At 38.6% G+C, this 14,125-nt stretch overlaps 1 protein-coding gene across 1 annotated transcript; it reads right to left on the minus strand.

Annotated features, from left to right (window-relative positions):
* Positions 1-12,957: 12,957 nt before the first annotated feature.
* On the minus strand, positions 12,958-13,921 carry LOC132301585 (uncharacterized). Its single transcript, XM_059798824.1, has 2 exons — positions 13,583-13,921; positions 12,958-13,428 (listed from the first exon to the last, which is right to left on the minus strand). The coding sequence occupies exons 1-2, from the start codon at positions 13,919-13,921 to the stop codon at positions 12,958-12,960; spliced, it is 810 nt and encodes a 269-aa protein (XP_059654807.1).
* Between the last annotated feature and the right edge of the window lie 204 nt (positions 13,922-14,125).

The following is a 14,125-nucleotide window of genomic DNA, read 5'->3' on the forward strand; positions in this document are numbered from 1 at the left end:
AAGAACTCCCAAAATGGTGTATGTATCTCCCCCTAATCTCTGAGCTCTAAGATGATATATGATGATCCTCTCCTCCTATGCTCCCCTTATGTAAAAATGGCTCAAAATCCTTATATAGGTAGCTTAAGTGTCATACCCAATGGTCAGGTCTCGTGCACTATGGTCCCTTCAATGATTGCACCATGAGCCATCTTTTAATGAGCTGGACTTTGTTTTATTTTGGATTTGAGGAAGTTTGATCGATCAAATTATGATGAGATCGATCGAAGAATGGACAGATCGATCGAAGAATGAACAGATCAATAAAAGTTTGGCTGGATCGATCAAACCTTGGCGGCGCCTTTTTGGAATAAGACAAGTTTGAGATATTTTTGGGATATTTTGGGAAAAAGACAAAAGTGGTAGGTGGGGATAAGATCAATGGAGTTCGATCGAAGATAGAAATTCAAGAAGATAAGGACTAAGGGTTTGATCTATCTTGGTGAGGATGGATCGATCACTGTGAGATCGATCGAAGGTATGTCTGATCGATCGAACCTTGTTGTTTTTCCACCACTTTGCTCCTTGTTGCTCCTTTCTGCCATTCAGCTTGAGATAGCTTCTTTTATGCTCTAATTTGGCTGAATTGACTTATTTTTGGGATAAGCACCTGAAAAGGACAATAACACGAAATTTATCTAAAACGGAAAAATAAGATAGATAAATGTTGTAGAATACTCGAGCTTAAGGGATTTAAATGCGCACTTTTCAGCGTTCATCATTTATCATTTGAATTTTTCTACTATTAAAAAGAATTATCTCATTTTGTTGGTATATTGCTTATTTTTACTTTAAATTTGAATTTCTATGAAACTTGTTTGTTAGTTTATCAATTGATTTTAATTTTTTTTTTTTTTTTTTTTTTTTGGCATGGTGCAATATGAAGTTATTTTATTTTTTTTTTTATTTTTTGAAATCATAAATAGGGATCGAATTACTTAATACTCCGTAAAAGATTTGGAGTAACCAACAGACCCCTAAGGAAAAAAAAAATTAGACACATTGTTTTAAATTAATATATACTGAATTTTTATTTTTGCATTCAGCACTATTGTTTCATTTTGTTCGACAACCATCTCTGTAACTTTTATATTTATATTCTTCAACAGATTCCTTTCCCATATGCTTAGAATTCAGCATTAGTATACCTCGATCGATCCCCACATGCCTCAATCGATCGTGGACACTTCAATGTGCCCTATATTGAAGTTTTCAAGAAACTTATTTATTTATTTATTTTTAGGTCTGATCAATCAATCTATATATATATATATATATATATATATATATATATATAGATTCCTTTCCCATATGCTTAGAATTGAGCATTAGTATACCTCGATCGATCCCCACATGCCTCAATCGATCGTGGACACTTCAATGTGCCCTATATTGAAGTTTTCAAGAAACTTATTTATTTATTTATTTTTAGGTCTGATCAATCAATATATATATATATATATATATATATATATATATATATATTTGTTAGCCTTCTAAACAACAACAATAATATTTTGTTACAGAATTATCAAAGGAGACAAAACGTGTTTGCTTTTTCACAGAAATGCAATAAGTTGTTTGTTAATCTCATATATGATTGCTTTTCCACAACAGCATTATTAATTTCACTTTCTCAGTTACTAAGGAAATACTTTGTTTTTGTTTTTTGATTTCGCTGGAGACACCCTATCTTCGGTTTTGGGTAAAACAGTTTCTCGTCTTTACTCTAATTCAATATGGGGCAGCCGACAGTAAACAAGATTATCTCTCTCTTAATTATTTTTTAATTTATAGTTTTGTCTTTATTTGGTAGACTTCTAAACTAAGAATAATATTATTTTGTTATAGAATTTTTATATGGTCTTGAGATTAATTGGGTACAAAAGGGATCAATGATCCCTGTTTAGGACCAATCAACGCATTGCAGTAGGTTATTTCTTATTGAGTTTCTATTGAAATTTTCCTTTGCCTTTAATCTTGTTTATTTTTTGTTAACTTATTAGTTTATTGTATTTTCTTACTTATTTATTTTATTGCAGATTCATGTTGGGCCTTAGCTGCCAACACAGCTTGCTCGGCCAAACATCACATTACATATGGTGAATTACTCATCTTTTCATTCCAGGAGTTAAAAGATAACATCGAACGGGATGAACGGTATGGAGGATGGCCTGAACTTGCAATGGCTTATATCCATGAAAATGGAGTAGCTTTAGATAGGTTCTACCCATACAATGCAAAGATTAGCAGTCCCAGGTATTGAGCTTCCTCTCCTGTCATTAATCCGACCATTTGCTTTTCGTAGTTGTATTCTGTTAACAACCATACTCCTAAAGATTAAGCTATTAGAGTGCGTGTAACTTTCATATTTAAATTATTCAACAGATTTCCTTCCCATATGCTTAGAATTGAACATCAGTATATCACGATCGATCCCCATGTGCCTCAATCAATTGTCCCCATGTGCCTCAATCAATTGTGGACACTTAAATGTGCCTTATACTGAAGTTTTCAAAAAAACTTATTTATTTACTTTTAGGTCTGATTAATCAATATATATATATTGATAAGTAAGATTACATTTTCTAAATAAGATTATAAAAACTTTGAAATTAAGAACCATAAATGTGAATGCAGAGCCTAATTGATGAAAGTGCATTTTAGATTGAATTTATCTTTTTACCCTTTTTTGACGAAATTGACAGATTAAACTTTTGTTGAAGCACATTTTATCATGGAGGAAATTCTCACTTAGCTCACGACTAGGAAAAACTGCACGAGGCATATTGAGAAGGACTTCCATTTTGTACATAATAAAGTTGGCTAGAAAAATCTTCTTGTTCGATAATCTCCACTGCCAATCAGTTGGCTAATTTACTTACAAAGAGTATTTCTTGTCAATTATTTGATTTTGTATCTACTCTTTTACTAGGCAAGCAATAAAAGTCAAAACGAGGACAATTTTCATCGATGGGTATGAGGAAATACCCCTGGTAACGAGGAAGAAATCATAAGAGCTCTTTCAAAGGGACCACTTGTTGCATGGATTATTTATGATAAATCACTTGTATGTTATAAAAAGGGATAAACAATGTTTTTCTTTAACTGTTTCTTTAAACTATTAATTTGATATGTGAATAATGCATTTATTATTTTTATTTATAGGGCATTTATAAAGGCCCCAAAACTAAGAGGAAGGTGGGCCAAGTTTCTTATCATGTTGTAGTGATAGTTGGATGCACAGAAATCGAATGCGAAGATGTCTGGATCATCCAAAACTCTTGGGGGTGTACGCTGCGGGCCGCAGCATAAACAAATCAGCTGTGTAACATGTAATGTGCTCAAAATTAAATAAAATATTCAAAATTGTTAACATCAAGTATGGTCAGGGTTTACATTTTGAAAAAGAAGCAAAATCACAAACTGAAACGAGTGAAATCGGAAATGCACAGAAGGTAAATTCTTTCAAGTTATTCATATTTTATTTGTAACACTAGTTCTATATTGTTTATCAGTTGAATTTGCCCTCTATTAAAAAGAATTCTCATTTTGTTGGTATATCACCTGTTTTTACTTCAAATTTGAATAGCTAAGAAGCTCGTTTGTTAGTTTATCAATTGAATTTTTTTTTTTTGGTTGCATGGGTGCAATATGAAGTTATTTTATTTTATTTTAATTTTTTGAAATCATAAATGGTGATCGAACTACTTAATACTCCCTAAAAGATTTCGAGTAACCATCGGACCCTAAGGAAAAAAAAAAAAAAAAAAAAAACTTTTAGACACATTGTTTTAAATTAATATTTAGTGAATTTTTATTTTTTGCATTCAGCACTATTGTTGTTTCATTTTGTTGGACGGTTCAACTTCATTCTTATCATTAACATTGCTGGTCTTTTGAGGAAAACAAAATTTTTTCATTTTTTTTATCTATTAATTTATAATTTTTGTCTTTATTTATTCGACTCCTAAACAACAACAATAATATTTTGTACGTGATCAAAAAGGGACCAGTGCTCCCTGTTTTTTCACCAACTGAAAAGCAGTAAGCCGTTTGTTAACCTCATATATAATACAATTGCTTGATTATAAGCTTAGCATAAAATTAACCTTAGAGACTTGCCTTTTAACGCATATATATATATATATATATATATATATGTAACACATATATACACCAATTGAGATGAATATAATAGTTTAAACACCCAATCTCTCTTCTGAATGGGGACTGTTTATTAATCTTTTCTTATATATATACGAACCATTTGATTATATTTTTAGTGCATTGATTAATTTGTTCACATGTTTTTAATTTTATTATTCCTGAATGGAATGTTTTTGAATAAAATATAATGAAAAAGCAATACAATTACAAATAGAAGATCAAATCTCCAGCAGAAACTAAATGAAAAAAGAGATGGAACTTAATCCAAATACATAGCATAGCTAAGAATGCCTAAACAGACTAAAAAAATCAGCCCATTATGGAGACCTGAAGACCAATTTATACTCTTAAAAGAACTTGACAGAAACCAAAACTTGTGGCAAAACCTTTCAGTCCAGCTGAACTATGTCAGCAACTTGAGTGCCACTCTGATTCCAAAACAAACTACCACTAGATGTTACCCCACATCAAATATAACGAGCATATCAACAAGCACAAGAGAAAAAAAACTTAAAACTTCCCAAATAATATCCTTTGCAGCAGCAGCAGATGAAACCTTATAACCACTATGTAAAGCTGAATTCCTTTCCATCCAAATCTTCCAAACAAAAACAGCAAACAACCCTTTTAACAACTTGGATTTGAAACCCTTAACTTGTGTAAGCTGTAACATCCATTCCACAAACACACTTAAATCTTAAAACCGTTTATCAGTAATATTTAACCAAATAACAACCTGCTGCCACACTTCCACCGCATACTCACAAGAACAGAATAGATGGTTATTCGTATCCTCTGCCTGAAAACAATTATGGCAAATTGATGGTCCATGAAACCCCCTTCTTTGTAAGTTAACCAATGATAGATTCTTATTGTGCATGATAATAACAAAAATCACAGCAACTCTTGGTCTGCAAAATTTCCAGCACAAACTACTCCACCTGACCACTTGTCCCCTAGTTCTACAAACAGTCCAAGCATTCTTCAAGCTGAATTCGCCATGAATCCAACTGATCTCATCATTTCCAGCCTTCAAAGGTACGTTAGCAACAAACACAGCAGCAATTTCTGGAAAGAAAGGAGGTAAAACCCACCTACCATCAACTATAAGTGTATCTAGTTTAGCTCGTTTATCAAAATTTCTGAACATGGTGGCACCAAATCTTTGAGTCAGGGACAAACCTGCATACCAAGGATCAAATAGCAAATTAAAAGACCCACCATTGCCAATCTTGAACACCACATTTTCTTGAACAAAATCTCTTGTATCCAAAATTTGTTTCCAAATACTTGAATCCTGAGCTTTTGGAGTAACCATCCAAAAATTATATTGTTACAAGTATCTAGCATGCATCCATTGCACCCAAAGAGTCTCCTTATTTCGCAAAAAATCCCAACAAATAGATACCTTAGCTGCAAAATCAATATCAGAAATTCTACGTAAATTAAAACCACCTTCTGCATAAGGAAGTGTAACTTGACTCCATTTGAGTTAAGACATTTTCCTTGAATCCAATTTCCCACTCCACAAAAAACATTTGAACTTCTTCTCCAAAGCAATAATACAGCCCCATGGAATTGTAAATCCAAAAACCCAATGATACAAGAACGAATATAAGACTGATCTGATAAGCTCAATTCTTCCTGCAAGAGATAAATTTATTGTATTCCAATGGTCCAACCTGGCATTAACTTTATCAAATAACCCCGTACAGTCAACACTTTTCAGAACTCTGTTTACTAGGGTAATACCAAGGTACTTTAAAGGGAAAACTTCATTATTCATTTGCAAAAGCTGTAAAATCCTTCTTTTCCCTCTGATAGCCTTAGAGAATATAACTGAACTCTTGTCTTTGTTAACTTCAAGCCCAGAAACCTTATGAAACCGATTAAGCACCTCATCAATTGTCTTAGCAGTGGAAAGGTCTGCCTTCACAATAATAAACAGGTCATCTGCATAAAAAGCATGAGATACCAATAAACCAGTCTTTCGAACCACATTGCACAGCTTAATCTGCCCTCCTACTATTTTTTCATGCATAAGGGTTGAGAAATGATCAGTAATTAATGTAAAAAGTAAAGGAGAAAGAGGGCAGCCCTGTCTAATCCCTCTCCCGGCGGAGAAAAAACCAGTAGGCACCCCATTACAAAGAACAGAAAACTTAGAAGAAGTAACACACTGCATAATCCATTTTATCCATTGAGCACTGAAACCATAAACCTGGAGAGTCTTATGAATAAATGCCCAGCTAACTGAATCATAAGCTTTCCTAAGATCAACCTTTAAAGCCATAGCTGGCCCTGTAGATTTCAGCCCAAATGTCTTGATCACATCAGTTACCAACAGAATATTTTCATGAATTCTTCTTCCCTTTATAAAAGCCGACTGCTCTAGCCCAATAATCTTAGGAAGAACAACACTTAGTCTATTTGCCAAGATTTTAGAGATGATTTTATAACTAAGATTGCATAAAGCAATGGGTCTATAATTCTCTAACTTATCACCATGGTTTGGCTTTGGAATCAAAGTAAGAAAAGTAGAATTTATCCCCATAGGCATCACAGCAGTAGTAAAGTAATGTATAACAGCACTAGTCAAATCATTACCTACAATATGCCAATATTTCTGAAAAAATCGAGCTGGAAAACCATCTGGGCCAGGGGCTTTGTCTGGACTAAAAGCCAACACAACCCTTTTAATTTCCTCGACAGTAACCTCCCTATCAAGCTCCTGCCAATCTTCAGCTGCTATCTGTTTTCTAGGGGTAGAAACGTCTGTCACAACAGATTCCTTAGTAGCATACAGCTCTTCATAATATTGCACAAGCCATTCCTTAATCACTTGAATATCAGAGGACATTACCCCCCCCAGAATGCTTCAAACAAGCTATTGCATTGTAACACCTCCTTTGTTTGACCATATTGTGAAAATAAGCTGAACATTTGTCCCCTTCTTTAAGCCACTTAACTCTTGATTTCTGACACCATAAAATTTCTTCTAAGTCTAGAGTTGATTGCAGCTTCAAAGTAGCCTCCCTCTCATTAGAAATCAAACCATGTTTCTAATTTTATTATTGCATATTGGTTTAACGGTGAATTCTCAATTCAGTGTGCTACATTTTTTATATTTTCATACGATCATGACACTATAACATGGTTATAATATTTCTCATGAATTAGAAAGCAATTTAATGGTGAATCTCATTTATTGTGCTGAACCTTTCCAGTACATGAGAAAGGTTAGAACTATGTTATAATCTCATGACCTTATGAAAATAATAAAATGTCTCGGTATTCCTCTGCTTTGTAGTGTTGGCATAAACTGAATTTTGAATACGAACTTCTTTATATTGGTGCAAAAATTGATATGAACAATTTCAACATTAGCTTCTCTATGTTGGTGCAAAAATTGATATGAACAATTTGAACATAAACACATCTTTATTGGTGCAAAAATTGATATTGTCTAAAGCCTCATGTATAATTTCTCACTAATTTTTATTTATTTATTTTTTTTATTTTTGTTAAGTTTTTAATTTTTGTATACTATGCTCTCATGCAGGAAAAATATATATATATATATATATATAATAAAATTGCACTTTATGAACAGTTGTTTGTTAATAGCCAACTCGTTCCAAAGATTTTCTTTTTAAAAAAAAAAAAAATGAAAAAGTAAAAATTATTCTCTTTGCAATTTGATCAAATTATTTGATGGTGAGAAAATATAAATGCAATTTTTTCCTTTATTGAAGGTACTCTAAAGGGTGTTGAAGTTAGTTCTTAATGGGATGAGAATACGTAGACCAAGGAATCTGAGATCAGTATCCGAGTAGAGATCTAAGCAACACAAGGGATTCTCTGAGCACAAAGATTAAGAAAGGGAAGGCTGACCTCGGTACCTCGTAAACTCGAGCTTAACAGTAAGCAGCAGTTAATGTGGTAGTTGTTGTTTTTAAAGGCTAATTAACACCCCTATTTATAGTGTTTCCCCCCTCAGTCAATATCCTTTCGGGTGAGCTCGCTCTTACTCATAGGTTCAGGGGTCACTTCTCCTGACGGATAGGACCTTGATGGACAGGCCGCGACGCTTTACCTCCCGGTCAAAAGAGGTAATGGCGCTCCTTAATTAATGCAGGTCTTATCAGACATCATTCGCAATCAATGCACTCTTTATCTCGCTTTGCTCGAGCTTGGGTACCGAGTATCCTTTCCCCCTTGTGTTGGCCTCGGGCTAAGGCGACACCTTGGATCTCAGCCACCTATCCATATGCCCTCAGATTCCCAAGTTCCAAAAGGGAGAAAGCCCTCCTCAAGGTTCTGCCTTCGTGACCTCGTAGGGCTCTGTCCCAATTTAATATTTCAGGGTTCCTACTCCCCAAGGAAAAGGGGAATCGTAAAACAGGTTAGTCGAGGTTGCCCTTTTTAGGAGGCAAACTCAGAAAAGCAGAGGGGAGGAGCCCATCCGACTGGAGCGAGGCACATCCAAGGAAGAGGAAGGGTAGCGACCCCTTCCTCGATCAGCAAGTCTAGTTAGTGGATGAGTAGCTCGAGGATACCCAATCCCATTATGGGCATGCCAGGTAAGCACTGGCTAGGTGTGCCTATTTTTGTCGAGGTGGCGCCACTTAGGCGGCCATCGTGGCGCAGTCATCAACATTTTGCCCCACTGCTCGAGGTTGTTAAGAGGGGAGCTCGAGCAAGTCATTATTTAATTAAAGTTATTAATTAATTCTTCAAGAACCCTTATTATTATTATTACGTTTTGGTATTGAAGGGTCATATTATTACGACTTCCCATTCCACGTGTCTTTTTTTTACTGGTGCGCCGAATTATGCCGTTTCAAATCCCGAGCCCCGTCTTTTCATTTGTCAGGGGTGTTGCGATGCTTGGGGCGCTGGCCCCCACTATTTAAGCAAACATTTGTTCTTTTCAAAGTTCAAACAAACCAAGCCGCTTATTTTTCTCTCAAGATTTTCTTAAGATTTTCAGTCGAGGTCGAACCAAAGTCATGGCAGTACGCGACGATGTCCCTAATGTTCCTCCTTTGGCTGAGTGGCGAGTCGCTCCTTACTTTGGACCGAATGATACCTTTTGGGTCAACAATGACTCATTAAGTGAAGTGGACGAAGTCCCAAACGGTACTTTCCTATCAGAGGGTGCGCCCTATGCATCCATAGGAGTACCTAGTCCACCTAACTCGGTGCTACAACTAAGGGTAGAGCGTGACAATTTTCCTCACTCCGACATTGAGTTTTCTAAAACTTTGAAAACCGCGAGAATTACAGATGGCATTCGCAATACTCGAAAGCTGACCATACCGCGGGATGCTCACGTCATCGTGCTTCCTGTGTCTCGATGGAGCCGAGACACTCACACCTTTGTCACTTCTTGGGGGGAGTTCACCCCTACTATTGAGGATGTGGTCTAACTCATGTGTTTGAACGTATTTGGGGAGCACGACCCCAGCTCTTGGTCTCTTCCTGAGGATGAGTTCAAGCTCGCCGCTAAATTACGCAGTGGCGTTACCTCGGCGGGGAAGATTGCATCGCGCTACCAAGACAATGGCCTTCACGAGGAATTCCCAAAAATGGGAAAGAAATGCACCTTCGTGTCACTCCTTCGCTACTATTTTGGAGATCTTCCCCCTCAAGGCCAGGAAGATAAGGAATCCTTCGGTGGTCCTAAGTGTAAGAATTCGGCTCGACTTGCTGCTTTTCTCTTAACATGGCTATCTAGATTTGTTTTTCCGGGTCCCCCTGATGATGGGCCCCGTCCCGATCTTATCCCTCAGGCTGTCAGATTGTCTTGCGGCAAGAGTTTTCCTTTGGTCGTGCTTTTTTTGGGAACACTTTACCATGAGCTTGACTTGGCACATGCCCATATGGAGCGTTCTGTGGGTCGTATGACAGTGGTTACTCCTGTCAATGCCATTTTTCTTCAAATGTCCTTATATGAACATTTTCCAAAATATGGCCCTCGCCTCGCTACACTACCTCGAGATAGTGGTTTGAAGTGATCTGTTCAGTAGCACAAGCATAATACCAAGAAAAAATTGGCATAATTTATTGATAGGGAGAGTTGCTTTGTAGCTCGCCCTTATACTAATGGACGTCGGGTGGGTTGTTGTGCCTCAAAGGATGGTATGGTTATTTCGGGTAAGTCTTTAAAGCGTACCCCTGCCCTCGCCATGACCTCTATACGCTATTTTCCTGCACTCCTTCCTCCTCACTCGGGGGTGGGAAAGGTTTATAACCCTCACCGGGTAGCTCGACAGTTTGGGCTAGATTAGGGGTTGTCTCGGGACTACGGCCTCGGAGCTTGCCAAAGTCACAGTACCTATCCCTTGGGCTTTTCCTGCTTTCTTGATTCCGAGGAAGTGAAACTCTTGGGAGATCGCCAAATTCTTAATGTGCCCTCTACCTTGAGGGTGTGGCGATATGCTGCGAAAACTAGGGCCTATTGGAAAAAAGTGATTGCTTCCTTTAGAGAGTTCATATTCAGTATTCCAGTTCCCGTCCCTGCTCATCCCTTTTTAAAAAGCGACATCTCATCCCGTCCTTTTAAGAATACTTCTATAACCGCATACGGTAAGCCTTGCAATACACCAGATTTACCTCTCTTGGTTTTACCTAATATTACCGCACCCGTGATAGCTCTCTAAGATCCCAAAGCCCGCCGTGATAGACGTAAGCTCGACCAGGAAATCAGCACCTTTGTGCCTGCAACTACTTCTTCAAAACGGGGCAAGGTAGATTCTCACACTTCACTCTTTAATTTCTTCCTATCATTTCCTATGCTAACTATTCCTCGCCTATTCTCAGGGTGCTTCCAAGGACACTTCTACTATAGAGAACCCTATTGTCTCTTCAAGAGTCCTTCGCCCACCGGCTTGAGCTGGGGTTTCTACAAGCACGAGATCCCGTACTGCTCCCCCCGAGAAGGTCCCTGTTACAACCGTACCTACTGATGATACAATTCATATTGGTTTGGCAATTCGTTCTGATCTCCTTCACACTTTGGCTAGTGTTCTTGAAGACCCTGAGCAGGCAGCAAGGGCAGTATTGTCATCCGATCTGAACCCCCTCCGCCCTTGCAACATGGGGTGGGGAAGGAATTGATTCCTTTGGCCCGAGGCTTGGGTCGGTATGATGAGGATACGGGGGAGGTTAACACCACTATGGATCCAGCTATAGGGACTTTTAATTTTGAAAGAAACCCTAGCCATTCACCATCCAATAGAGGTATTCCCCTGCTTTCTTAGTGGAGTTCCCCCCCCCCCCCCCTTTTTACTAACTGTTGGTCTCCTCCTTTTTTAGATGTCGAGGCAGTCGTGACAGAGGTTGTTGGTGGCTTTGAGGGCCATGATTCTAGCCATGGTGATGGAGACAGTGACACTGAGATCGAGATTGTTCAGGTGCTTCCTCGAGAACCCATCGCTGAGTTAGAATAGATGGTAGAGACAGCCATCAAATCTCTCCCTCCCCCTGAGGAGGACAGTTTAGATGAATTAGAGAGTTCAAGCCCTGGTGATTCTTCCGAGGATGAGAATTCGAGGTCGAATAGTTCCAAAAATGACATTAACCAAGTTGGGGGTAACAGTCTGGTTCCACCATCATTAAATGAGGACTCAATCGAGGGAGCAGACCGTTCACCCGAAGGAGGCCAAACTCAGATAAATCTTGCAAGGTTAGGTCCAGAGATAGATGTTTCCTCACCCGTGTCATGGGGAGGGACCACCGTTTCCATGATCGAGGCCAGCATTTTGGATGAGGTAAAGGCTAAGTACCCTCAGACATTCGAAAATCTCGAGGGGATGTTGCCTTTATTTTTGGACTTCGTGTTCAAAACCATATACGAGCTAGTGACAGTCCTTCATGTAGCCAGGGAACGCTCTTTAAGCAAGAATGATCTTGCTTCCCTCAATTATTTTTTTACGAATTTGAGGAGGGCGCAAATCGACATAAGTTGGGCCCACGATATCTTTGTGCGAATCAAAGCTTTCGGAGAGCGCGAAAGGATGGTAGAAGAAATCAAGGACCTTCGAGACCAGGTCGAGGATGAGAAAAAAGTTCTTTTGACCGAATTGCAAGAATAAATGAATTTGAGGGAGCGGCACATCACTTATTTAGATAGCGAGATCGAGTGCCACGTCGTCCCTACTTGGCCCTGCTACTATAGACTTGCGTGGTTTGCCTTGATGCTGCAATGAGGCAAATAATTTGTTTTGTAAAGAAAGAAATTATGTATTAATTATACCCTATCCGAGGGAGGGAATTATATATGCTACCCTTTTTATCAATGAATCATGTCCCTTTTAGTTTGATTTGCCATACTTAACCTGCTTAGACTAAAATGGAATATTTTATTTTCCTATTATATTTCTGTCGCACTTTATGAAGTTATAAATGACCTCGTGCCAGAGACGAGGCAAACCATAATTTTTTTATTTATGACCTCCACTAAGGTCGAGGGAAACCGAAAGTTGGTTACTTCATGACCTTTTACTAGAAACGAAGTAACCCAGAAGTTAGTATTTTTAGTGACCTCTACCAGGAATGAGGTAAACCAGAAGTTATATTACAGAAGAAAATTATGCATGCAGTCACCAAGGATACAGTCCATTGGGCCCTTTTCATCTCAGGATTTTCATATATATATATATGTATATATATTCTTTGTTACAAGAGCATATTTGAGGCCTTAGAGCCTTTCACAAACATGGGGGCCTTTGGGAGAATTTCAGGTCAGGAATAGTACTTTTTTAGCCATTTGGCATTGAATGTTCCCAATATTTTGCGGCTGCCTATTCTTCCGATTTCATAGTTTCCACTGGAACCTGTAGCTTTGACGTCGAACGAACGTTCCCACTTTGGGGTGAACTTTGATGCAGATAAGTTCCGCATCACATGAACCACGGTCCTCAAAACTAGATCTCCCTTTTGAAGAACTTGAGGCCGAACAATAGCATTGTAGGCTCGAGCTATCCTTCCTCGGTAAACCACGATTTTGTTCCTGGCGTGCTCCCTCTGTTCCTGGAGTCCCTCAAGCTCCCCGATCCTGGGGTCGAACTGCAGCTTACTCCGCCCGGATAGGTTCCCTGAAAGGACCGTTATCTCAATTGGAAGTATCACTTTTATGCCATATACTAGGGAGAAGGGCGTAGAACCTGTGGCTCCTCTTACAGTTGTTCGGTATGCCCAAAGCGCAAGGGGCAGCTGCTCGGCCCATTGATCATGTTACTCCTTCAAGGTCCTACTCAGGATCCGGATTAGCGTCTTATTAGTTGCCTCCGCTTTTCCATTGCCTTTTTGGGTAATAAGGCGTCGATTTGCGGTGGGCTATCTAATATCTTCATAGGAGTGCACGGACCTTACTGTTAACAAAAGGGGTTCCGTTATCCGATACAATGACCTGAGGTACACCGAAATGACATATGATGTTTTCTTTCATGAAGTTTGCCACGACCTGTCCGATTGCCACCGACAAGGTCGCTGCCTTTACCCATTTGGTATAAATCTCTGTTGCCACCAGTATCCACTTTTTCTTTCTAAACTTGGGTGAGATTGGACCTATTAGATCCATGGCCCAAGTATGGAATGGCCAGGGAGCATCCGTGGAGTGTAACTCCACTGCTGGTGCGTGGATGGCATGATCGTGGATCTGGCATTCGCGACACTTTCGGGCATATTCTTTGTTGTCAGTTTGCATTGTTGGCCAATAATAACCCCATTGTATGAGGCAGTTGTATAATTTCTTCCATCATTGGTGCTCATCCTTGTGAACCTGCTTTAAAACCTTGCAGGCTTCGGCAGAGTTGACACATCGCTTTGCCTTGCCATCAAAGCCTCGCCTCATTAATTCATTGTTGCATATGAAGAATCGCCTTGTTTCCTTCCTTAACAGAGCAGCCTC

The sequence above is a fragment of the Cornus florida genome, unplaced genomic scaffold, assembly GCF_030987335.1.
Source record: "Cornus florida cultivar Cherokee Brave unplaced genomic scaffold, ASM3098733v1 CherokeeBrave_3.0.0_Hap2_Chr03, whole genome shotgun sequence".
NCBI lineage: Eukaryota > Viridiplantae > Streptophyta > Magnoliopsida > Cornales > Cornaceae > Cornus > Cornus florida.

Excerpts from the sequence above, each read along its gene's own strand:
- LOC132301585 (XM_059798824.1), bottom strand. The coding sequence starts at position 13,921 with ATGCAAACTGACAACAAAGAATATGCCCGAAAGTGTCGCGAATGCCAG. Across the intron at positions 13,429-13,582 it reads CCCCTTTTGTTAACAGTAAG|CTGCCCCTTGCGCTTTGGGC; the intron begins GTCCGTGCACTC and ends TGGGCCGAGCAG.